Here is a 24265-nt window from a genome sequence, read left to right as displayed (position 1 = left end):
AATGTTGTTAGTACTCATTGTGTGTAAGCTGGTTAGCAGAAACTAAGTGAAGTAAAAAGAAGCATTTTGTGTCCCTTGGAGATTTCCCCTACAAGAACCAAGCAGACACCACTCTCCTTAAGAATTTAAAAAAACCCCAAACCCTCATTATATAATCACAGACTCACGCAGGTTGGGAGGGAGCTCAGGAGGTCTCTAATCCAATCTCCTCCTCAGAGCAGGGCCAACACTAAATGCAGACCAGGTTGCTCAGGGCTTTGTCCAGATAGGTCCTGGAAAACTCCAAGGAAGGAGCTTCCACAGTGTCTCTAGGCAGCCTCGTCCACTCTTTACTGTCCTCACAGTGAGAAATTGTTTCCTTATAGCCAGCCTAAGCCTCCCCTGTTCCAATTTATGACCACTCATCCTCCTCCCATGCACTTATGTAAAGAGCCTGGCTCCATCTTCTCAGTAGCCTCCTCACCAGTGCAGGCGGGCGGCTGCTAGGTCCCCCTGGAGCTGCCTCTCCTCCAGCTGAGCAAGCCCAGCTCCATCAGCCTCTCCTCACAGGACAAGTGCTCCAGCCCCCGACTATCTTGGTGACCATCCCCTCCATGCAGATCTATCAACAGCTTTCTGTTTCCAGGCAGTCCAAAACTGGACACAGTATTTCAGATGCAGTTTGATGATTGTCAAGAAAAGGGGGATAATCACATCCCTCTGTTTATCTACCGCCGCCCTTTGCTACTGGGACACAACATTGCTCCATCAGCCCTGGTGGGTCAGTCCACCCATCCTGGGTGCAGGAGACGGTATTTGGCCTTGCTGAATTTCATGAGGTTTCTGGTGAGCCATTCCTCCCACATGTCTAGGTCCTTCTGAGTGGCACCCCCACACTTATTCAAATTAATATTTTTTTTTCTGTTTCAAGCACACAGACCTTTTTGAGGATGCACCTACAGACGTTCCTTCATTACTTCTTTGTCACAACTCTAGGTGAACAATACAGGGAACCATTTTTTAAAGAGCAAGATGACTCATTAGGAGTGCCAAGGTTCAGGAAAGGAGAGTATTTTAGAGACACGTAATCCTTGCCCCGAATGAGCACAGCCTCTGCACTAAGGTTCATCCATCTTTTCTTTCCGCTTCCTTTCTGAAATGAAGAAATCATCCTCAGAAAAAGTTTCATACTGGCATTTTATGGCCAAAATTCCTGGCCTGTTCTAAGAAAAATGCTTTCTGAACAATATCTGGAAGAGTTTGCCCATCTTTGAAGCAAAGGCACTGGCAACTTTGTGAGCTATTGTGCACGGTGATTCTTTGCACAGTTCTATGTAAAAAGAACTTCTCAACACATCTCGAGATCCCAGGAGATTTGCTGGATTTAGTAAGAAAATGTAAGTGTATTCCTTCCCCCCATGTTGTTATGCAGAGTGAGAACAAAGAGGGTGATGTATTATGTTCTGGCTCTTGTACCACCAACAGATTTGGTAGGCGAGAAGTGGCTACAGAATCTCTTATATTTATCATCTGCAGGAAGAGAAGGTATCAGCTTGACTCTCACACTCCAGCAGAAGTTTGTGGTGCTGGCAGTTGGGAAAAAATCCACAAAAGCATTTCTTTTTCTACTTGTAAGCTGAGCACAACAATGCCTGAGTCACCGTAACCTAAACCTAGTTAACGTGAAGGCAAGGGTAGGCTACTTCGAGAAGCAGTTTTCCAAGCAGAAAGGCCATTTAAATGAGGCAGGACGGAGCCAGCCTGCACATGGCCACTGCACACTTGAAACACACTGTCCTGGCAGGTGGCACCAGATGGCACTCTTACACAAAAGCTTCTTTTTCACAGGGTCTGTTTGCAGGCAGAAGTTGTATTTGAGCTATAACGAGGTAGCACCTATATTGGTGAGGGGTTCCCTGACTTCTGACTGCAGCCCATGTTGCACCTCGGTAAAAGGGCTGGTGACAATACCTACTATTGTCACTTTGGTAAGGGAATAAACGGCACTGGCATAAAGCACTTGGTATCGGCACAGCTTCATCCACACTGGACATATGTGGAATTAGGGAAAGCACAAGACTCCTAAGAAGAGGTCTCTCAGATACGAGCAGGCAAGGCCTCACAGTGCGAGCGAGTGCTCAGTTTCAGGGTGACACACCATTGGAAGGTCCGCCTGAGCACAGTGGGATGCTGCTGCCTCCCGTAGAGCCCGACTGGAGTCAGTCCTTGAGGCATGGTAGTATCTTGGAAATTAGGAGCTGGTGAGACTTCTGAGAGATGGGGCTGCCTGCATAATCTTTTTCCCAGACCCGGTGTGCCTCCACACACTGAGTGTGGTGCACTTAACATATACGCAAATTCTGCATCTCAATTTTCTTCTCCACAAGGGAGGCCGCATAAAAGGCTTTGGATGTCTTCTGCATAGCAAAGCAGAAGCGGATTCATCAGGTGTTTAATGGTTACAGCCCTCCTCTCTCCATCCCCTGCTTCTGTGTCGTGGTGCTGGCGTCTCCCCAGCTCCCGTTGCAAGGGTAGTCCTCAGAGACCCTCACAGTGCTATACTGGGAACGCGGGAGGTGCCAGCATTGTGACAGGGGAGTAACAAGCCCTGGCTAAAATCTCTCCCTCTGCGGTGGGCACACTGTCCCATGGCTGCAGCTGCTCAGAGGCTGGTGGAGCCCCGAGTGCAGGCAGTGCCCTGCTACCCAGCGCCGGATGATGCCCTCACCCCAAAACACTTCTGGGGTGGGGTCCTTCCCCACTTCTGCCTCAGGGCTGGGTCCTCCCTGGCAAAGGGGCTGCAGGATTTGCAGCACAAACTCCCACAGAAAGCTTGGGCAGGACAGCGAAGAGCCTCTGCGCGCTGCGGGACTGGGGACTCGCATGACTCCTCCGAGAGGCTGGGCAGTTTCCCTGGGGGTGAACAATGCCCCTTTGGTTTCTGGGGACTGGCAACTCACTTTCCTCCCGGGTCACTCTTCCCCCTCACCCTTCTCTCCAAAGTAAATCAGCCCAGCCTGAACGCCAAGCGGGAGATGCTTCGTCTCCCAAACGCCACTCGGAGGAAAAGTTAGAAGCAAAGGAGAGCGAGGCGCCGAGCCCAAAGGTCTCCCGACACGCCCGGCCGTGCCTCCGCTGCTGCCTGAGCCGAGCCACGGCAGGTCGTGCGCTCCCCCCAGCCATCGGTCTCAGAAGAGCGCATTGTAAGAAAAACCCCTGTGACTCCCCAGCGGGGTCTCCTCGGGGTGCCCGCGGCAGGACGCCTGCGGGCGGCGGGGCCGCTCCCGGGGGGCGCTGGCCGCGGGCGGCGAGGGGCACCGGGTACCCGCCTCCCCGGGGCACCCCGCGCTCAGGGGCAGGACCCCGGCACACGCAGCCCCGGGGCAGGCGGGGCTCAGCGGGGGCCGCGGCGAGCCCGTCGGCGCGTCCCGTCCCCGCTGCCGGGGCTGCGGCCGCCTGCCCGGGGCCGCCCCGCCGGGGTTGGGGGGGGTGGGGGGGCGGGGGGGTGCCGCCGGCGGTCCCTTACCACATTGCTGAGGAAGTCCGCCTCGGTGAAGTCGCCGAGGTCGAGGAAGCCGGTGCCGGCGGCGGGGAAGAGCCGCTCGGCGGGGAAGGGCTCCAGGATACTGTCCATGGTGCCCGCGGCGCGGGGGCTCGGCCGCCCCCCGCGCTCCGCCGGCCGGGCTCACTGCGGCGGCACGCTCCCGCCCGCCCCCCGGCGGCGGCGGTCCATGGGGCGGCGGGGGCCGCGGCGGGGAGCGAGCCGCCTGCCGGGGACCGGAGCGCCGCGCCGGGTGCCCGCTCGGGGCAGCTGTCAGTGCCCCGCTGCCGAGGGGCCGGGCAGGCGCCGCCGCCGCCGGCCGCGGCACGCCCCCGCCCGCGCACCGGGAGCCGGCGGGGCGGGACTTCCCTCGCCGACACCCCCTTAAGGCAGCGCGGCGGGGCCACCCGCGTCCCGTCCCGTCCCGTCCGCACCCCCCCTCCTCCCCGCACCGCCCGGGAGGACGAGCCCGGCGGCTGCCCGGGGCTGCCGCGCTCCTGCCGGGGCTGCGGAGGGGGCCGGAGGGTGACGCTGGTCCCCCCCAGAGCGATGGCAGTTTGATGAGCTGAACACCCCCCCCCTTCAGCAGACGTCCCTGCCGGCAGAAAGGCGGCGGCAGTCTCCGGTGGCCCCTCTGCATCCCTCGGGGAGCAGGCTCGGGAAAGACGGGTCTTGCGAGGGGTCGGTGCCCGAGGGGGAGCCGCAAGCCGGCAGGGAGATCTCCCGGCCCCTGCTCTCCACAACGGGCTTGCAGGTGGGCCTGGCTGCAGCAGCTCATGTGGCTGCTCTGTAATTAACGAGTCGGGCACCATTAAAGAGCTTCGGGAAGATTATACGGCTTCAGATAAATAGGATTATGGAGCCCTGTCCTCTCCCATCCTTACTCCAACCAACACTCAGGAAACCCACTTAGAATAAAGCTGTGGAAGTAGCCCTGATGCTTTATTAATCTGTCCCTGCTTTCATGGCTCCACAGAGAACGGACTGGAGTCACAGCCCCTGGCAATGGCTTTCTTGGTCACAGGCATATGGAGAAAAAACCCAAAGACAGCGGTGCACCTCTCCCGCGAGAAACCTGGCTGAAAGTTGCCAACAATGAGGGTCGCGCTGGGGAAGTGCAGATCTGAGGCCGGCTGGAACTTGTGCTTGAACCAGACACTGGGTTTCCATCCGTCCAGGCTCTTGTTCCACGCTCCCCACGGGTCTCAGGACTAACAGCACAACCCAAGGCGCTCCTTGGCTACTCGTAGCACAAGCAGCCGCATGCTACCTCTTGCACGCAAAAGCCTTTACACTTGCACACACAATGGGCTCTTGCAGTTACATTTACTTTTACCTTACGTTTCAGTTGAGTGTAAAGAGCCTTTGAGTAAAAGGGTCAGAGACATACATTCAGCCAGGACGGAGTTGTGCTGAGAAAATAATGCTGTTCCTCCTTCCTTAATAGTAAACAAACCTCTTTGTCAATGTGGGTGCCGGTGGGTTTAAAGGGGGGAACACTGAAACCTTTGCCGCTGTAAGATGGGGAGAAGAAATACGTCCAGACCCTTCAGCAAGAAGCAAACCTCTATCTCCAAGCAAAGGGAAAGGCATCTTTCCTTTAACATCCCAGTCAGCGGGGTTCTCAGCTGTGAGGGGCAGGAGGACCAAGCCCTGCGATAGCGATGGGGTGACAGCCCAGGGCCACGGAGCACGGGCAGAGCCACAACTGGGGCAGCTTCCACCTCCTGCTGCTAACCGAACATGGGTATCTCTTCCCTAACTGCGAAGACTCACCGATGAAACCAAGAGTTTCTGGTTCAGCGCCTTGCCCAAGTTGACACCAGGCAGCCTCTTCTCAGGACACACGCTGTGTTTATCCTCAGCGCCAGGCCGAGGAAGCTGAGATGGTGTCAGCTCCAGCGACTGTTTGCACAGCATGGGTGGCAGTGTCATCAGAGAAGGTCAAGCAAAGTAAACCTCACTTGTTTGTCTGCACTCTGAAGGAAAAATGCTTTGGCACATTCAGACGGGGATTGTGAAGTCCATTCGGAAGATAGAATAGCTTGAAAAAAATGAAATCGCCTGCTCTGAGACCCTGCTTCTATTTAATCCTTTTAGTACTGAACATAACTGCTCCGGCCGCAGCTCCCCTGTCTGTTGCTGCTGCACCTCTGCAGGCGAGGAAGGACTGTAACAAATCTCCCCTTTCGGTATTGCACTGCAAAGCTGCTCCGTCCCATCTTGGAGAGCTCTGATAGGAAACCCCATCCCTAGCGCTTGTGTGGAGCTTTGAAACGGACATTTTCCCCACATCAGACACGCGTGCGGTCCATTACAGGCAATGCAAACGATACCTCTGTGTTCAGAGAGTGCTGCTGCTGACCCTCTGGAGCCAAAAAGGAGAGGTATTTCTGCAGGCGAGCAGTTTTGTGCTCCAAAAGAGACCTGTGGACAGGGAAAGTGTTGATGGGGTGAGGGGAGGTGATGGCAATTCGGAAAGACTCGGACGTGCTGCCGCAGCTGGCGGGGGGTGCCCGCAGCGAGGGGGGAAAGGACAGGCTGAGCAGCTCTGCTGCAGAAGAGGCCTGGCCACTACGGCGCTTGCAACGCTTGAGCAGTGTTAGCAGCGTCACACGGCTGTGAAAAAGGCAGATGCCACGCTGGGATATAAATGTAGGAATCCTCGTACAAAACCTTTAAGACAGGAAGGAAATAGGAAGGCAAGAATTGCTCTTCATTGCCACACTGGAGGGGACAAGCAGCAACAGACGAGTGCTGGGGAAGGGGCAATGTCACCCTCACCAGAGCATCTTTAAAACCAAGCTCTGCAGCCATCTCTTGGGACACAGATACAGCTGATCAGGAGGCAACCTTGGGGCAGGGGCTGAATCACATGATCGCTCAAATCCCTTTTCAGCCTTATTTTCTCTGATGTTATACTTAGATTTCTTTGCAGTCTAATCGCAGCAGGAGACAGAAACAGCAACCAAGCATGTTTAGATTGAACAAGTCCCAAACTGACAGCAGATAAGCCTTCCCAGCCTCACAACATTTGATACTGCAAATGCACATGTATGACCAAGCTCATTTTATCAGTGCTGAGAAGTGAATCATCAACCCAATTCTCATAAGAAAGGGATCCCGCTCTCCTGTGCTCCATCCTGCCTCATCTTGCTGCCCCTGCCTGCCTTTATACCTACGGAGAGAGAACTGCAAGTGCCTCATCGTACCACCTTGCATTCGCTTTGCCTTCACCCTGCGCCGTTGTGAGCAAGACATGCAAGACAAGGGAAGCAGCCCCTGGGCTTGAACACATGCACAGCAATCCAGGCCATTCTGCAGCCTGCGAAGCTGAAGCTTTTGGTTCCCCCCACCTCAGACCGAGCCAGGAGGCTTCACAAACTCATCGAGGATGAGTGTTACTTGAGGAATGTGGGGCGAATTGCCTACGTCAGTGATTTTTGCTTTGCTGCACTCAGGCTCCGTTGTTACAGGAGGGGTCGTCTGCCTGGGGTTTGCCCTCCTTTGCAGCCTGGAGAGCCGGTATGGGAACTATTCATGCTGTTAGAGCTACTTGATTTGGGGGTCAGGCTGACTTTTTAGGACTGCTGCCACAGCAGAGCTTTTACTTCCAAGTCTGGTGAAAGATACCATTTGTCCTGTTTATTTTTCCAGCTTTGGTGTTCATATGGATGGAATAGCTGGTTTCTGCCACAAGCCATCTTCCTAGCCACGAAGGCTTTCTGGAGCCATGCAGGCTCCGTACTTCGGCCCCTCAGTAGCTCTTCCTAGCAGTCCTGCCTTTATTTCTCTCTGGCTTTTCTCTGGACTCGATTACCGCTCAGTATATTGCTCGGGGGTGGTTTTGCTCACTGTTTTGTGCCACACAGACAGAGGGAGTGACTGCTGCGTTGTAGGTCCCCTCTGCTCCTGAAGTCCCACTGAGAACAAGGTGAGGATGGAAACGGGACTTTCAACCTAGTTCAAAGAAGAGGCACTGCAGTCTCCAGAGGGTCCCTTAGGAGTCAGGCCGTGTGCGATGGCACAAGTAGTTATGTATCCAACACTCGGGCTGTCATTTCTTCATTTAGTTTTTGTGCGTACAATTCAAAGCCTGTGCAGAAGTCAAGATAGGAGGGGAGGAATCCAGCAAAACGTCCTCTAGCAATAGGTAACTTTCGAGGAAGGACTTGCAGATGCTGGAGCCTTCCTCTGCCCTCTGCTCCACAGCCCTGCCTCATCCGGGAAATCCGGCTCCCTTTTGATTTCCTTCCAGCGGCTGGTTTAAACTCTCTCATGCACACACTTCTCCCTCCAGCCAGGTTCAGCTGCTTTGTGTTTCCTCCTTCCTCCTGGGTGCTGTCTCCCAGCCAGGTACCCAGCACACCTGCTCCCACCGCCAGCAAGCAGCAGCGGGACAGAGAGGGGAGCCAGCAAGGAAATCACACCTATCTATCTCAGCTCCCTGCTAAAACCAGAGAAAGAGGGGGGGGGAAGACCTGTGAAACCTTCATAAATCTGCTGCCACAGCTCACAGAGGGAATGAGTTGTGTTGTGCGTGTTGCTTTGCGTGCAGCTACCCAGAACTGGTGCTGCATCAAATTAAACGTCCGCCTGCAAGCAGACACGTTTCATCGGTAACCACTGAGTCCAGGCAGGTGCGAGCCATGCTGGAGCACTCGAGCGAGGTGCGGACCCACACGTGTGCGTGTGCTAAGGGCATGTACGCCACGATTTGTGCTTTTTTTCCCCTCTTGCTTGGGAAGTAGAGGGGAAAGTGAAGAGCATATTAATTGCATGTTTGCATATGGCAAGGATCCATGAATGCTGTGGTTTCAGTGAGCACCCTAATGCTATGTGGGGAATGAAAGGGAAGCCACAGAGCTCAGTGCTGCAATTATTATTCTTTCTGGGGTGAACTTAGGGCCCTCGGATAGATTTAAATCGGCCTTGCAAACAAGGAATGAGTGGCAGGCAGGGAAGCGGGGAATGCAAGACCTGGGGAAAAGAAAGCCTTGAATAGAAGACACCAGACCCTAGCAATGTCCCTCTATGGAACACCTCCAGCCTCCTGGGAATGTGGCTGAGCTGCCTGTGGCAGGATTAGGTACGTCGGAAAGTAAAGCCCCAAAATAGTAAATGGGTACTATAACAAAAGATGAGAACTGAAAACTCACCTCTCTGCAAGTAACTGATAAAGAGGGAAAAATCACCTTGTACCTCCTTCACTTCTTCATGGTGGGCTAAGAGTGTTGCTTTGCCTTGTCACATTCTGCCCTCCCTGCACTGCACCACAGAAAGAGCAGAGACTCTGCCTTTTTTTTTTCCTAGGAATCTCCCTGGAGAACCAGACAACTTTGAGGGTGACTAACTGAACGTAGAGTAACTTCAGTAAGAGTGCATCTCCTTCCAGCAGTTTTTTAGCATTTGAAGACACTGTAAATAACTCCCCTTCAGGAAATTCAGGTGAATGGGAAGCTACAGAACAGCAGGGGAGCGTGGCTGCCTCAGCTTCCCATGCACTCATTTTTATTTACTCTAACAGACTTCTAGCCTTCCTGGTTGCAAGGCCAGCTTGCAAAAGGGACCCAGGCAGCCTTCATGGTGCTGCAGACACCCTAAAGAGTCATTCTGAGGGGGCCATATTGCCTCATTTCTCTTAACAACTTCCTACATCCCAAACCTTTTCCTGGGAAGGATGAGGGGTATAGCTGCACATCCTGTTTGACTGAATTTTTCCCCGAGAAGATACCTTGCTTCAAGGAGCTGGAAGCAGATGGCTTTGGTGCAGGAGGGAGCTGAAAGCTGCTGGAACAGGACTAGCCGAGGCGGGGCGAGGAGACCGCAACAGCTCTGCTTTGACACACTGCACGCGCCATACGGAGTCAACTCCAAAACCCCAGTTACCCGCATGATGACTAGGGGCAATCCCCACTGATTTGCACCACTCAGCCCCTCGAGCACGGCAGAGGAGTCATGGCTATGTCCAACAGGATCTGCCCCGACTGGAGCCAAGCAGATCCGGCGCATGCAGGCTGGTCGGGGAAGTGGGGGTACAGCGTTCCCTGCCCTGCCAAGGGTTAAAAGCAAGGTCCGGATGCACGAGCAGTCCTGCCGAGGAGAAAAGCACAACCCAGCAATTCAGGCATGTCTCACCCCCGTTCAAATGACATTGTTTCAGTGCTGTCTGCCTCGCCCCTCACTGGTAATTACAGACTTTCACTATGGGGGAAAGAGAGACACGGCAGAGGAAACCTTCATTACAGACTTATCTCCTAGAGTAAAAGCAACCCCAGTGTAATGTCTGGGGCACGTTGCCAGGATCAGCCATCAAAGCAAAATGCTTACATTTAGGACAAAAATAAAAGGGGTAGAAGTGTTAAGTGATTTGGGAAGATCAGAAGCCCACCACGTTGGCTGCTGTACAGAGCTGGGTGTGGGGAGTACTTTGGAGGAATTGGAAAGCTGCCCTGGTTTTAAGCGGTGCGGTTTGCATCTTACATTATTCCTTCCTTCCTTCTTCTCCGCGGGCTCATGTCCCCTGATGTCTGCGTGTGTCCCTTTGTCACCCCTGGCAAACCCCAGCGGGCTGGGAAGGGATGGTTTCCTTAGGCTTCCCAGCTTGACGTTCCTCAAGGGGGCGGATAAAGCTGTAGGCATCCTAGGCTGACCCCTCTCCCCTTTGCACACCTAATTATGATATATGCTAAAGAACGGTCTTCTTGTATCCAAAGCTGGGGGCTCCTTCTCACCTTGTCTATATCACCGGGGCCCAAAGTTTGAGGTCCGTTGGAAAGGATGCAGGAGGGTTTTTCTTCCCAGTAGGATGCTCCCGTTACAGCCCACCACTGTTTCCCATTGCTGGAGCCATCTCTCAGGGTTGGCGCTGACCTGCCCGCAGGTGGCTGACACCTTCTCTGGCAAACACGGTCTCATTCCTGCTGCTTTCTTCCTCATTCCAACTTTCTGTCTGCAAGTGATGTAGATCCCAGCTAAGTTGCTGTTCTTACTCCTGGGCATTCACGCATGTGAAACTGGGAACCTCTATCATGGCACAGTTAGCTCAGTGTTTGTGGGAGAGCTTATTTCAGCGACAGAGTTTTCCTGCAGAGCCCATTTTTGCTGCCGGTGGTAACACCTTGTTCTTGCAGGATCTGGGGTTCGATGCTGCATTAGAAAGATCCTTTAAACCTAGAGGCCTTGTCCCCAGGCAGCTAACGGCAGGGATGGGAGAGGACCGGCAGGAGAAAAGCGTTCAATCAGATTGCTATTAAGATGTGTCTGGGGAACTGGCTGAATTTTAATTGTTCTTTCCTACTCGGTGAGTGAGCACAGGAAAAGATTTACCTTCTGGCCTTTCCATTTGGGCATGTTGACATTTCCAGGCGGCACTTTCCTCTGATGGAGAGGTTTGACGTCAGGTGGGCTGATTAAAGCCTGCAGTGCCTCTGACTCATTTGGCTACGGCCTGCGCAAGGGGATTTGTAACATGTCTCTTCTCTTTCTATCACTCGTTATGGTTGGTTTTAAATAAATAAAGCTAAGCTCAATTTGCAACTTCAGGGAAGATGCAGCTCCGCTCAGGCTCAAATACGCATTGCCATAGCAACGGATGCTGTCAGGCGCACGCAGAAATGTCACTCTTGGCAGCAAACTCCCCTGCCCAGCTCTCCCTGCCCAAGCGGCGCATGGGGTTGGGGCTGGCAGCAGGAAGGCAGTTTGGAGCTGGCACTGCCCATTCTGCCTGGGCATGCAGCTGCATTTGGGAGCAGCCCGGCGCTGGCCTTGCTGCTCTCCCAGCCTCAGGAGAGCTCACCTGAGCCAGCCAGCCGCCCTCTCGCTGACCAAGAACCTCTTTGGGAGAAGCCCTGGTAAGAGGAGTTTGCAGAGCTCCCTGCTTGATCGGCATTTCCAGACTGAAAAGCCCTAGTGTGGCTTTTTCAACCTGCAGAAAAGAAGAGAGGGACTTCCTGGGTCAACAAGTCTCATACAGCTGCAGCCAAGCGTGTAATGCAACCCTCTTCATGCACTGATCGAGCTCCAAAATAAAGAGATAAACATTATCAGCTGCCTTCCAGAAGCCCCACTGAGCAAACCCCTCACGCTTGCTAGATAGATGCCCAGCAAGGAAACAGAGATGCAGAGAGATGTGGTTTCTCCAGCTGACGGGGGGGTAGATAGTTTAGGCAAGGCAAGGCAAGGCAGTGGACTTCCTGGCCCCTCTGTCCCAGAGTACCTGTCTCCTTGGCACGCTGAGCATGGTCCCTTTGGTGCTGCTGTGTCCTGTACAGCTCTTGATTCATCGAGAGCTTGAGTATGGCAGCAGCCCAAAACATGAAGCATGAAACATGCCCAAAGGCAGCAGCACTACGGAAAAGGCTCTTTGAAGCGTTCAAGAACTCACCGCCTGTGGCACTGCGCCTGTGCATCTCTAATGTCCACTGATGTACAAGAGAAATGAGAGGTTCTGGTTTGTGTGGCAAATGGGGCTAACAGCGTTGCCAGATCTCTCTTTCTCCAGGCATCTCAGGACATTTAGTGGTTTTCTTAAAGCCTCAGCACCTGGAGTGCTGGGAATGTGGAAGCTTCTCCCCTCCCCTGCTCTCTTCTTAGGTGACTTCTGATGGTTGCAGGAACTGGCTGAAAATGCACCCCCCTGGCTACGACACACGCGGGCAAACCTAAGAAACCATCATTTACTGGTTTCAATCCTACTAGTTTTAGACCACCCCCATTGACTGAGCTCTGAATTACGGTTTTCATTTTGGATCGTGGGGGAGCACAATGCACACAGGGAGGTACTTGGGTGCTTTCCCGCTGACCTGAGCTGCACCAAGAGGCAGCATATACCCCGTTGGACACTTTGGAAGGGGCAGAAAACAACTTGAGCCAAGAATCCAGTCTTCTCACACTGATCACTAGGATTGGGGAATGGCTTCTAGGTTAATCCTCATTTTGTAGGTTTAATGCTTCCCCAGCTGGGGTGCCAAGTCATTTTTCTACCACAGCTGATTTGAAATTAACCTTACCTCCTACAGTCCTGTACCCTGCCACATAGCATGAGAAGAGTTTGAACACGTGAAATGTTTTTATGACTGCATAGATTGAGCCACATTTCCATGACAAATCACTGAAATCTGAGAAATCTAATTTACAACACAAATTCCTTTCTTTTGTGTGTCTTTCCCAACTGAAATTCAAGTCAGAAACTCTCTGGGTTCTGCAGTAACTCTAATCTAGCAAAACTGTGAGTGTAAGAGAGATGAAAAACAATTGCATGAGGTCTCCAGGGCTGGTCCACAATGACTCCAAACCCTAAATTGCTCATCCCTTGAGCGTGGTTTACGAACTGCAATGGATGCTGGCGGAGCTGTGTAACCAGCACTTAAATAAAGGGGAGGCAGCAAGCCCTCCTGAATCAGTGGTATCTGTTCTGGGAAGGGCTGACCCAGAGACAGCCACAGCAAGAAGGTACTGAAACCCACTGTCTCCTCCTAGAAACAGAATTGAAGGTCACAAAGTAAAGACCCCTGCAACCAGCACTGGCCTCTGATTAAAAATAAATCCCTTTCATGCACAGACAGTGGTTTGAGAAGGGGAAATACTGAACTGTGGTGAAAGCTTGGAAAGTTGATGGCTGGGCATCTTGGAATGGAAACACAAGTGGCATCAATTCAGGTACAGCTCTATACCCCCAGCCATTGGCATCAATGTACAGGCTTACATCCTCTTACATTCAACTTCTTTCACAGTAAAACTGATTTTTATGGTACTTTCATTGGGAGCAAATGTGAAAGCAACTCAGTCTTAGGAACGACAGAGAGGAAAGGCTGCTTGGTGTCCTACCCATGCCACCTCTGGAGCCAGGAAAATCATGGTCCTCTGTGGACGGTTGGTGCTTTTGCCCCAGTACAAGAATTAGCATCATTATTTCCAAGTGATGTGGGCTGCCACCGTCTCTTGCCAGAATGATAAACAAAACCAGCACTGTGGTGTTGTCCTCCTACCTCCTGTATTGTACTCTCAGGGCTAGCAGACAGCAGAGATATTTGGGCACTTACAAGGCTTACTTCTTCATTTAAAAAGCACTAGAGGAAATACTGGTAAAATACATTATATGATTGGCCCACATAACTTATTGCTGTCAGTTAGGACTGAGAAGGAACTGTGAGGGAAGGATCTGACATTTACAGGGGGGAAACATCCTCCGTTATACCACGTAAGGGAAGGGCATGGCTTGCAGCACCATGAACCCTTTGAAGAAGACAGGTTTCTGTAAAGTACCTGAAGCAGGGGATTGAAAATGGAGAACCGTTAAAAAACCTCACCACCCTAAACTCCAGACCAAACCAGAAATGTTCTTCATGAGCAGGTTAATATGTAAATATACTTCACATCATATCTGTATTTCTGCGGAAGACCATTAAATTCCCAGGAAGCACCCAGTGCCGTCCCATGGCAGAGGCAGGGCTGCCGACCAAAGGAGGCTGAGACCCCAAACAGCAGCTCTTATGATTCCATCACAGAGAGAAAATCTTGCAGTATCCTACACAAATATTAGTCCTGGTGCCAGCAAGTAGTTTTGCCTGGTCTTTTCCTGTCTGATCAATCCCATGTAAGTCACTCTTCCTTCACTGCAGGCTACCATCCTCTCCTCCTTGACCAGATACCCAGTGGATTATTTTTGTCTTGGATCACACAGTCCCAATGTTACAATTACATGCTGACCTCAAAGACTTGCTTTTAAAATTACCCTTCTTTAGCAAACCCTCTGTCTAGTGGGTTGGGTGGTTTTTTTATTTTTTATTTTTATATCTAAATGGTTAAATAGTGGGTGTGGTTGAGGAGAGAGGAAAAGAAGAAAGAAGCAGACAGAGCAAGCAGTAGTGGGGAGGGTTGTGAGGGTCACAAGTGTCCTCCTCAGGATGGGAAAGTCCATGTTCTCCAGAGAGGAGACAATTGGCTTCCCTACTTTCCTCAGCAGCATGTTCTTCTGGAGAGTCAGTTCTCCTTGCTGACAAATGTCATTGCACTGCAGAGACAGTGGCAGTCCCTCTTCCTCATAGCTACACCTAGGGACTTATTCTTGCAGCCAGTACCTAAACCCAGAGACCTAACAAACCAGTGTCCTTCAAACATGGTGTGAAAATTGGGACTTTCCTGTAAACACTCACTGATGTTAAACATTTTCTAAACTGAAAAGACAGAAAAGCAAATCTGAAGGGCCTAAAGGTGAACAGGCTTAGGACAGCTATAGGCAAACATGACTACAGAGATGTGTTCACAGTGAAAACCAGCTAGCATAGGTGTCACCTGTCCATGTTGCTGCTCAGCTAACAGTTCCATCAAATCCCTGCAAAACTTCACAGAACGCACAGAAACCTCTTCAGAAGAGGAAAGATGAGCATCTTCTTCCAGGATGGAGAGTAGGAGGGACTGGGACACCAGTCTGTCCTAGTGAGGAAAAAAAGGGAAGCAACTCACAGCCTGACAGGAGAAACTTCCAACCTGCAGCAACATCTCACACCCAGGGTAATCATGCAACTTCATCAGTTTGCTACACACTAGGGCTTTCCCTCCATGCTCTAAATAGCTTTTAAGCCCAGCTGAAATGGTTTTAAGGCTGACTAGAGCCACAGTGAATTGCCTCCAAGTGATACAAGGGGCTTTGGCTGGGCTGGTTGTGAAAGCTGGCCTTTTAACAGCCTTCTGTCACCTGGCCAGCGGCTGCTCTTCCAGCCACTTTGTCCTTGTGATGGTCTCCATCTTCAGGCATGCATATCACTTCCACACTGTTCTGCACACCTTATCTTCCTGTAGCCTCTTCTGCACACTGTCTCAGTCCTGACAGGGTGAGCTTTCATCATGTCAAATGTCACCAAGAGTAGTACTTGCAGAAGAGACCTGCAAACAGTGCCCCAGGCTGCAGGTATTTGAGAAGGCGGCACCTGTCACTCCGCGTGAGCCTGAACCCCTGCACTGTGCTGTATGTGGCTCTGGGTGGGGGTTCAATTGTGTAAGACAGATCTGAACACCATCAGACTGGAAATTATCTCAGCATTTTTGGTAAAGTCAATGCCCCAGGCATTTGGCAGGGGACGGTCCTCTTCCCTTCATTCCTCCTGCAGCTCCCCGTGGACACAGCATCTTTTCCCCTTCTCCATATTCTACACAGTTGCGTTGGGGTGTTGCCCTGTGCTGTCGCAGAGCCGGCCTCACCCATGCCTGCAGTGGCTGCATTTTACGGTGGGTGAATTGATTTTTGGTTTGGGGAGTGGTTTTTTTGGTCAATTTTGTGAAATGCTTTTGAAGCCTGTGAAACTGAAATGGATTTGATACCCGCTGGAAGAGACTACGGGCTGGTTAGCACAGCCCAGGCTGGGACAGAAAGCAGTATCAGAGCTCTGGTTAAGTGATACCTATAAATGGTGGCAAGGGGCATAATGATGGTAAGTAGGCATGTGAGGAGGACTCACCACTTCTCTCATTTGGATTTAAAAAGCCAAATCCACCTACCAACATTTGCTGAGTAGCGTTTCTTTCACTGGTATCCGTCGGCCAGACATCAGTCAAAGGTATTAATCTCTGAAATAAAAAAATTCAAATTCCAAACTCTGCTCTTTTAATGAGCTCCAGTAAATTTGCTCGTTTTTGCAGTCCTGGGGTCAATCAATTAGCGACTGCCTAGGGAGAAGCTTAATTAAGCTCAGATAACACAACAGGGTTTTCACCCCCTTGCCCTCCCTCTGTACACATCCTCCTTTACACATCTGGATAAAAGCTTCGCTGCAAAGCCTGGGGAGAGCAATCGCTTCAAGCAGAGAGTCCCCGAGAGCACGTCTGAGCTCCCAAAAAGCATTGCAAACTCTTGCATCATGCAGAGGCAGGAGAAGCCAGAGCGGCTAGGAAGTGAGAAGATCCACTCTGGCAGCTGCTGCCACGGGGATAGGGTGTCACTGGGAACAACAAAAGGTGTTTTTACTGAGGAAACGTGGTGCCACGAGTTATTAATCTTCTAGCAGAGGCAGGAATCCTAGGGCTGCTCTGATGGTGCTGCTCTTGCAGCGGGAGCGAGCCAGCCATTTGGGACTAGTCTGACAAATCTGGCTCCAGCTGCTCGGCTTTATTAACGACAGAAGCCCTCGAGGGGTGGGATCCAGAGGCATCACAGAGATTTTTTTCCCCTTTCCTAAGCACAAAAGACAGAAATGGAATGTAGCTGAGGAATGCTTCGCCCTCGGAAGGGATGTAATAAATCTCCTTGGATGTGATATTTGGTTTATTTTGCGGGAGTCATTCAAAAGGAAAATGCAGATTGTGGGGCTTAGCACTCAGCCTATGCTGGCAAAGGATCCCCGACAAAGAATGTCCATTGGCAGGGAATTTCCTGACTTTGCAAGTGAGCAAACGCCTCTTTTTTCGGTTACTCTAAAAGCTGCCTTGCTATTATATAAGAGGTTGCTATAAGGCAGACTGTGATCGGTTCTTCTCCAGATCCACCAGAAGGAGGACAAGTAATAATTGGCCTGATTTGCAGGAGGAAAGATTTGGGCTGCACTCAGGAAAGCGCTTTCTTCCCAGGAAGGTCTCCTGGGCCGCAGGGGGCTGCTGGGGAGGCTGCGGCATCCCAATCGCTAGAAACATTTCATGCACGCGTCAGGCACTGCTCCCGGCTGACTCCACCTTGGAGAGGGGGGGATGGCTTCAGAGACTTCCTGAAGTCCCTGCCAGCCCTCTGGTGATTATTACTGTATGATTATTATTTAACAGTGGGAGTGCTGCCTTTGGGATAGGTGCTTAAGGAGGATTCTTCCTGCGCTGGAGGATACTGGACCTAGGGATAGGTTGGCAGGCAGAGGTGAAGGAAGAAGAAAACTGAAGGGAACTGATGCACAGACGGACTTGATTTACCACAGAAGCATGGCAAAGAAAAAGCCCAAAGGTGACTGTTGGCCAACCACCGAGCTCCACTGACAGAGATGGACAGGGAGGAGGGAAGGGATTACTTCTGGGGTCTCAGGTCTATCAGTGACCTCCTTGGGGAGGTCATGACGGAGGCAGGACGGATGGCAGTAAACCATCTGGGAACCCTAAACCAGGATGAAAGGGGACCTGGTGGAAGAGGAGCAGACTGCATGGAGCCAACCACAGCTGCCTGCAGGGGTTCCACCCTTAAGGGAATCACCACGGTGGAAGGTAGAGGCGGGGGGAGTAGAGCTGAAGGACATCCAGGCAGAGGTGGAAGCGTGGTCCCAACAGACACTGGGTGACCTCTGCTGTGAACCCCAGAAACTGCCCAGGCTGTGCCCTACTAGAAGCAGCTGAGTGGTGGCACCACTGATGCAGGCCAGACCTCCGAAGGGTCAGCCACACAAGCAATCCTCCAGAAATGCAATTTTTCTCACTCCGTCAGGTTGCTGGGGATTCCCCTTTCTCATCTACTTTTGAGAAGAGATGAAGAAAAGCATACCATCAACAAGGAGATTATTTGCTAAGATTTTAATTTCCCAGAAGTGTGTGTTTGCTGCCCTCAGTGGAAGGGCTAAGGCCCCCACAATAGATTTTAAGAGAGTCCTTCAGGTAGTTGCCTGCCATCGTCACCTGATGGAAATTACATGTTTTCAGTGTTTCCTTTCTTGTCAGGGAACACAAGTATCTTCTGTCCTGCTCACCGTGTTTTCACACGGAGAGGAGGTGCCCGTGTAAAGCAAGTGACCTTATCAAGAAGTTAGCAGTCTTGGGTTATTAGCAGAGCTGGACTAAGCACTTTGCTGCTGTTATCATTGCTATTGATTTTACATTTATAGAGAACTGCAAATTTACACAGTGCTTAATAAACACTGAGTTTCCTGCACTGCAACTAGTGACAGGAGAATTGGGAGGCCTTTTTTAAAAAAAAATAACAAACTTGTTTTTAAACAATTACATGATATTTCTATGTTATCTTTCCCACTACAACAATAGGCTGAAGATCAGAAGAGTTGCTGCCACGCTCCTGTCCGGCCACACACATCAGGATGTAGTGAGAGCAAACGGATCTAACATCCTCCCAGACAAAATGGCAGTTTTATATCACTTATCCCACTGGCGTCATGCAGAGTTTTGGACAGACAAGTCCAAACTGTGCTGGCTAACACTGAACCAGCAGAAGGCCTTGGGTTCTACTCCTGCTGTGCCACTTAAAATTTCACCCAAGTTTTTCAAAGGTGAAGCATTTTCCTCCTGCAAGAGTGGGGCTGTGAGTCTCGGATCGCGATGCAATGTGGGACATCTCTGGACTGAGATACTTGCGAGCAGGAAAGTTCAGTAATGTGAGATAGGCAAATGAATTCCCTTAGAACACAGCACCACTACCAGCACAAATATTTTTACTCTGGATAAATTATTTGTTGATCAGCTTAAAAATGAAAACCTTGGCTTAAATCTTTGTGGGCCTTTAAAGAATGTTTTTTTCTAAAGGGACATCTGAGAGCAGGATTAATGTCCCCTGTCCCCTCCACTGTACATCCAAAAGTATCCCTTTGTGCAACGCTTTGTGGCACAGAGACTCAAAAGGAACAGCAACCAACCATGGGAACAAGGAGGTTGGAAGATGCAAGGAAAGAGTGGAAGTCATGCGGCCTTGAAGAAAGGGAAAGGAGCACACATCAAATTCAAATAATCTCCAACGAATTAAAGAGGCAGGTTGAACAATTCCTGGATGGAAGCACTGGGTTAGGCCTCAGGAGATCCGAGTCATCACATATTGGGGCTGAAAGGGGACTAGAGACAGCAGTGAGGTTAAGCCCAGTGTTTGGGAAGCACTCAGGTAAGTGGAAACAAATACCTGAATGCAATTTTGGGGGGAAAAAAAAAAAAGGCTTTAAACGCAGAGATGACATATGCAAAGGCTGTGCTACGGCAGAAACTCTGACAGGAAACCCCATGAGATACATGCTCCCTGGAGGTGGGAATATCCTCCAGGAGTTCAGGTCCTCTGCTGCGAGTTCTGTCTTCAGCTCCTCACAAGGAGTTAAAGTTCTGCCACTCTTCACTCACCACTTTTGCTCTAGAAATCTGGCTGTGAAATCGAGGCGTACCGTTCACACAGTTTACCTTGGCAGGCTGTGAACGTCCTAACACTGGCTACAGGGTGCGGCCAGGTGTGCCCAGGTCCTTTCTGCACAGCTTCTCCATATCCTCTAGAGGCTGGCATGGACAAATGGCCCAGCCTTGCAAAATATTATCATCTCCCAGAGAATGCTGGTTCTGAGCTGTACCTGACGGAGGCCAGGCTACACTTGGGGAAAACTGGGATCTTTAATGAATGGCTGGGAGAAACTCCCTGGGCTCTACACATGGAAAGAAGCAGAGACCTTGGCTTTTGAGATGTTCACTTGAGAATATTCCCTTACATCTTAGCCCTGACACTGTGCTTTCAGCCCGGTACCTGCCTATGTGCCACAGAGTCCCCTGATTTAGATTTTTGGAGTGCTGGGCACATGTGGATGTACCGTATTTATTTGTCTGCCTCTTCCACCAGACTATCCCAGAATACCTGACAAAGCATTAGCAGCTTGAGACTCCAAGGTCCCACAGCAGCATTTTCCCACCAAGTACTGTTTCTAGTGAGAAGGACCCTGAAGCAGGTTTGAAGCCCCTTGGCCTTACTTCAGGCACACCCAAACGCAGCTCTGCAAGGCCATCCCTCCAGGTATCTTCCTGAACCTCTCACATAGAGGCCAATGGCATTCTGTCCAGTTCTACGTCACGATCACACAGGGAATTACCTATTGTTCTAAATATGAAGTTTTCCTCTGTATGCTAATGCAGATCTTAGCAAAATAATCACGCGAGCTAAGCCAGGGTGGTTCTGCTGTGCACGGTGTTATTGCAGAGTCCTTGCCAGTGCTCTCCACAGAATATTACAACTTCGCTTTAACCCACCATTGCTCCATCTGTACATCTCAATGCATTTGCCAGGCACATATAATGTGATTCAATTTGATCTTGGAGTTTTTCTACATGGGCCAGTATATATCAGTCTGAGTATACAAGTTATTTTCAGCTCGTCTGTGACATCCAATTCCACCCACCAGGCTTGCAGAGATATATAAATCACGGAGGTGTCTAAAATAACAGGCCCTGAGGAAACATCTGTCACCTCCAGAGGCTTGTGAGGGAGGAGGATGAAGCATTCAACTCAGCAACTTACTGAATTTTCTTTTAGCTCCAAGAACACAGAGAGCAGCAAGTCTTTCTGACACAGCCCAGATGCCTTGGCAGTTAGATTTTCACATTGCCTTCAACACTGCATTTGACCTGTGAACGTAACGCAGGCAATAAAGATGCTCAGCAATTTGGATGACATTCGTGCCACCTCACCTTTATCTTCAAAAGGAAGGGATTGCTTCAATTCCTTTTTGTTTCTGGATTTTTTCCCCAAAAATTGACTGGCTGCTTGGCCCTTTGCACCCAATCTCTCAATCAAAGGAACACAGAACTTGCCGTGCTGGAACCTACTGATGGCTGCTCTAGTCCTGAAACCTGCCACCTCTTGCGCTAGTGAAGCATGTGGGCCAGAGCCTTGCATATCCTACAGCTATTAACCTTTTTACATTAAAAATCAGGAAGAGAGCTGAGAAGTTATATTTTCACTCTCTCCCTCCTCCCTTTTGAAGTGATCTGATCTTCTCTCTCGGACCCCAACTCCACTCATTCTTTGCTGCTTTTCATAGTGGAGAAAACAGCAATGGAGCAGTGGAAGAAGAAGAAAAAAGCAAATTACACTGTATGGAGTGCTACTTATAGGGTGAATGCTGGCAATTTGTGAAGCATGTAGGTTTTGGAAAAAGGAAAGCAGAAGACAGATGGTCCTGCTCCCCTTATGCTGGCAGAGGCAACCACTGGAGAGGAAACAGGGCCAGGCTCAGCTCACAGGGCTGGGCGCACGGGTGGGGGAAGGCAGCATCCATCTTGGCTTGCCGCACTCGCCTACCTCCGCGCCAGGCACCTGTCCTCCCTGCCCCAGGGGTGCAAATCGGGGAACGGGCAAACCCAGGCTCCTCCCACCTCACCTGCCAAATATTTACGTTACGATGGGTGGACGCATTACAGAGAGCGAGCGGGGACAGCGCAGGCCGCCGGGCGGGTCGCGGCGCAGCTCAAGGCCCAGGGGCCTGATCCTTGCCAAGAGGCCGCGCTTCGCCCGGGCCTGAGGGGCCCCCGGGGCCGGGAGCGCCGCCGGCACCCCTTCCCCTCCCGCCTCGCCTGCCGGGGGCCGTCTCCGGCGAGCCGAGGGCCCCCGCCCGCCCCTCCGCAGCCGGCCGCAGAGCCGGCAGCCCCCCGCCGCCAGCACCCTCAGACCCCGGGCCGCCATGAGGCGACGCGCCGCCCCCGCCCCGCGCGCGCTGACGCGGACGAGGCGCCGCGCGCGCAACGCCCGGCCCGGCCCGCGGTGGCGCTGCCCCCTGGCGGCGGGCGGGCGGCGCTGCCGCGGCCGCGTCCGTGTCCGTGTCCGTGTCCGTGTCCGCGTCCGCGCCGTGCCGCCGGCGCTGAGCCAAGCCACCTTGCCCCCGCCGAGGTTGTTTCGGTAAATAAACCCACACGAAGGACCCACTTCCCTGGATGCAATAGGAAAGCTAAATATTCCCTCCTCCCATTTATTTCACGGCCCCAAACGATATGGGTGATTTTTTTTTTTTTGAAAGTTTGCGCAATTTTCAGTACAAGCTGCTGGTATTTGACGTCATTTTATCCAGCACCGAGGAAGGGCTGACAAACTTGGGCGGGGGGGGGCGGGGGAGGAGGCGGCGCCGGGCAGCACCGGCAGCGCGGGGCCGCCCGCAGCCGGCACGGCCGCCAGGGGGCGCCGCCGCCGCGGCCACGGTGGAGGAGGGCGGAGCGGCCGCCGCCGCCATGAGCCCCCCCCGGCCCCGCCGCCCTCGGTGTTTGCCCCGGGAGTAAAGAAAGGGGCCGGTGACCGCTTTATTTCAAGAGGAGAGGCTCGGCCGCGTAAAGATGCGCCGCCTGCGTAAGGCTGGGAAGAGCGGGTTTCCTCTCCCTGCCCCAGGTGTTTGGGCTTGGCTCCTCGGAGCTGAGGCGGCGGGATTAAGGCCGCCACAACCCTCACCCCAAGTTGGCCATTTTGGCAGAGAGATGCTTCCCCCAGGGACCTCCTCCCCTCCACCTCAGAGCGCAGTGGTGGTAGAGAAGACCTCAGAAGCTCGCTCAGGCTTAGAGAGCCGCTCTTCGCCTCCAGCTCAAGATGGACTGGGTGCACCAAGCCGTCCAAGAGGGAGGTTGTCCGTGGGGGACGTAGGGCAGAGGCGATCCTAAAGCTGCCTCTCATAGCAAGAGGTCTTTGCATAGGGGATGCTATACATCTTCGTACCACTTTATATGAGCGCTGGCCTCGTTGGAACGCAAAGATGGGTCCAGCGGTCCGAGTTCTCCCCGGAGGATGCTCTGCATCCTCCGGGCATCCTCCGGGGAGAACTCGGACCGCTGGACCCATCTATACATCTTCGTATCACTGCACTGATACATGAGCACCAGCCGCGTCCGAATGCCAAGACAGGTCCAAGATATAAGTATGGAGGAAGATCTTGAAGGAAGAGATAACTGAGCATGTAGATTATCTGCCCAGGCTGGCTGTGGCTTTGTGTTTCTTACTGAAGAAAGCTGACTCTAACTCAGATGTAACAGCGGTTCCTACGGTAGAGCTGGTTTTCACCGACAGCTTGGCTACTAACCAGTATGTTGTGAGCAGAGTGATGTTTCATGCCAACTACAAACTCACTGAGAGGCTGGGGAAAGACTCGGGCACTGAACCCCCCGTAGCCATGGCTATGCTGGTAGGAGTTGCTAGCTGGCAGCTGGCTCCGGTCTGCCTCCGCCACCCTGGCAGCAAGGTGGCCGTGCAGTGAGAAGCACTCCTGCTCACTGTGCGCCCAGTATGTTGATGGTGTCATGTCATCTGTTCCCTGCAGGAGCCTGGGGTTGCAGTGCAGAAGGATGGGATAAGCGAGGAATTAATTCTTTCCACTTTTGCAGCCTTTTGAGTCATGTTCTGAATTGCATCAAACACCTACCTTTTGCAAAACCACCTAGTATTTAAAACAAAATCCGAACAAAGCTAGGAAACAGAAGATGAGCGCAGAGTTAACCCAGGTTAGCTCCCCGCCCTTGTAAAAACTAGGATTTATAAGGGGTTCATAGCACTTGGCTAAAGGGAAAACCCTATAGTCAAGAAGTGATAAAACTTGTAACAGGTAGTGGATAATTATAAGAACATGGAAACTTCCACAGACATTAATGTTCTTGGTGACAGCAGACCGAACTGGCAAGTATATATACATTTGGCAAAGTGATGTAAACGGTAGCAGACCACCTTAATCAGATGGATAGAAGAAGGAGGTGCATAAGGACATCCTTACAGATTCTTCACACGTGCAAGAGCTGATCGCCAGTGCCATTGCTGTGTCAGTACCTTTAATGTTTTATCTTTGATGTTGGCTCAGCACACTCTAAGACCTGCGGTTTCTGCATAGAAGCGGCTTCTTAGGCTGCCTTGGGCTGCCAAGCTGTCTCCAGGTCACGCAGGGGAAGGAACATCCACAGAAACGGGAGTGGAAATCAGTGGAAAATCTATAAAGGGATGCTAACTTATGAAAGATCTGCTAGAAAAATGGGTTCAAAATGTGCCAGCAAAGGTGAGCTGTGTATTGCATTTAGTAGGAAACTATACAGAAAATTGTCTGTGGACTGAAAGCACAGAGATAT

The 24265-nt window shown here is 51.8% G+C and overlaps 1 protein-coding gene across 2 annotated transcripts in view; it reads right to left on the bottom strand.

The window, feature by feature from the left end:
- CREB3L1 (cAMP responsive element binding protein 3 like 1) overlaps positions 1–3613 on the bottom strand; it is a 46321-nt gene extending 42708 nt beyond the window's left edge. For both annotated transcript variants that reach the window (XM_059819366.1, XM_059819367.1), the window contains exon 1: positions 3506–3613. In XM_059819366.1, the coding sequence (XP_059675349.1) occupies positions 3506–3613 (108 nt within the window). The remainder of the gene's footprint in view (positions 1–3505) is intronic.
- Between the last annotated feature and the right edge of the window lie 20652 nt (positions 3614–24265).

This window comes from Gavia stellata, chromosome 7 (genome assembly GCF_030936135.1).
Source record: "Gavia stellata isolate bGavSte3 chromosome 7, bGavSte3.hap2, whole genome shotgun sequence".
In the NCBI taxonomy this organism is placed as follows: Eukaryota; Metazoa; Chordata; class Aves; order Gaviiformes; family Gaviidae; genus Gavia; species Gavia stellata.
This window is presented reverse-complemented; position numbering and strand designations above follow the sequence as displayed.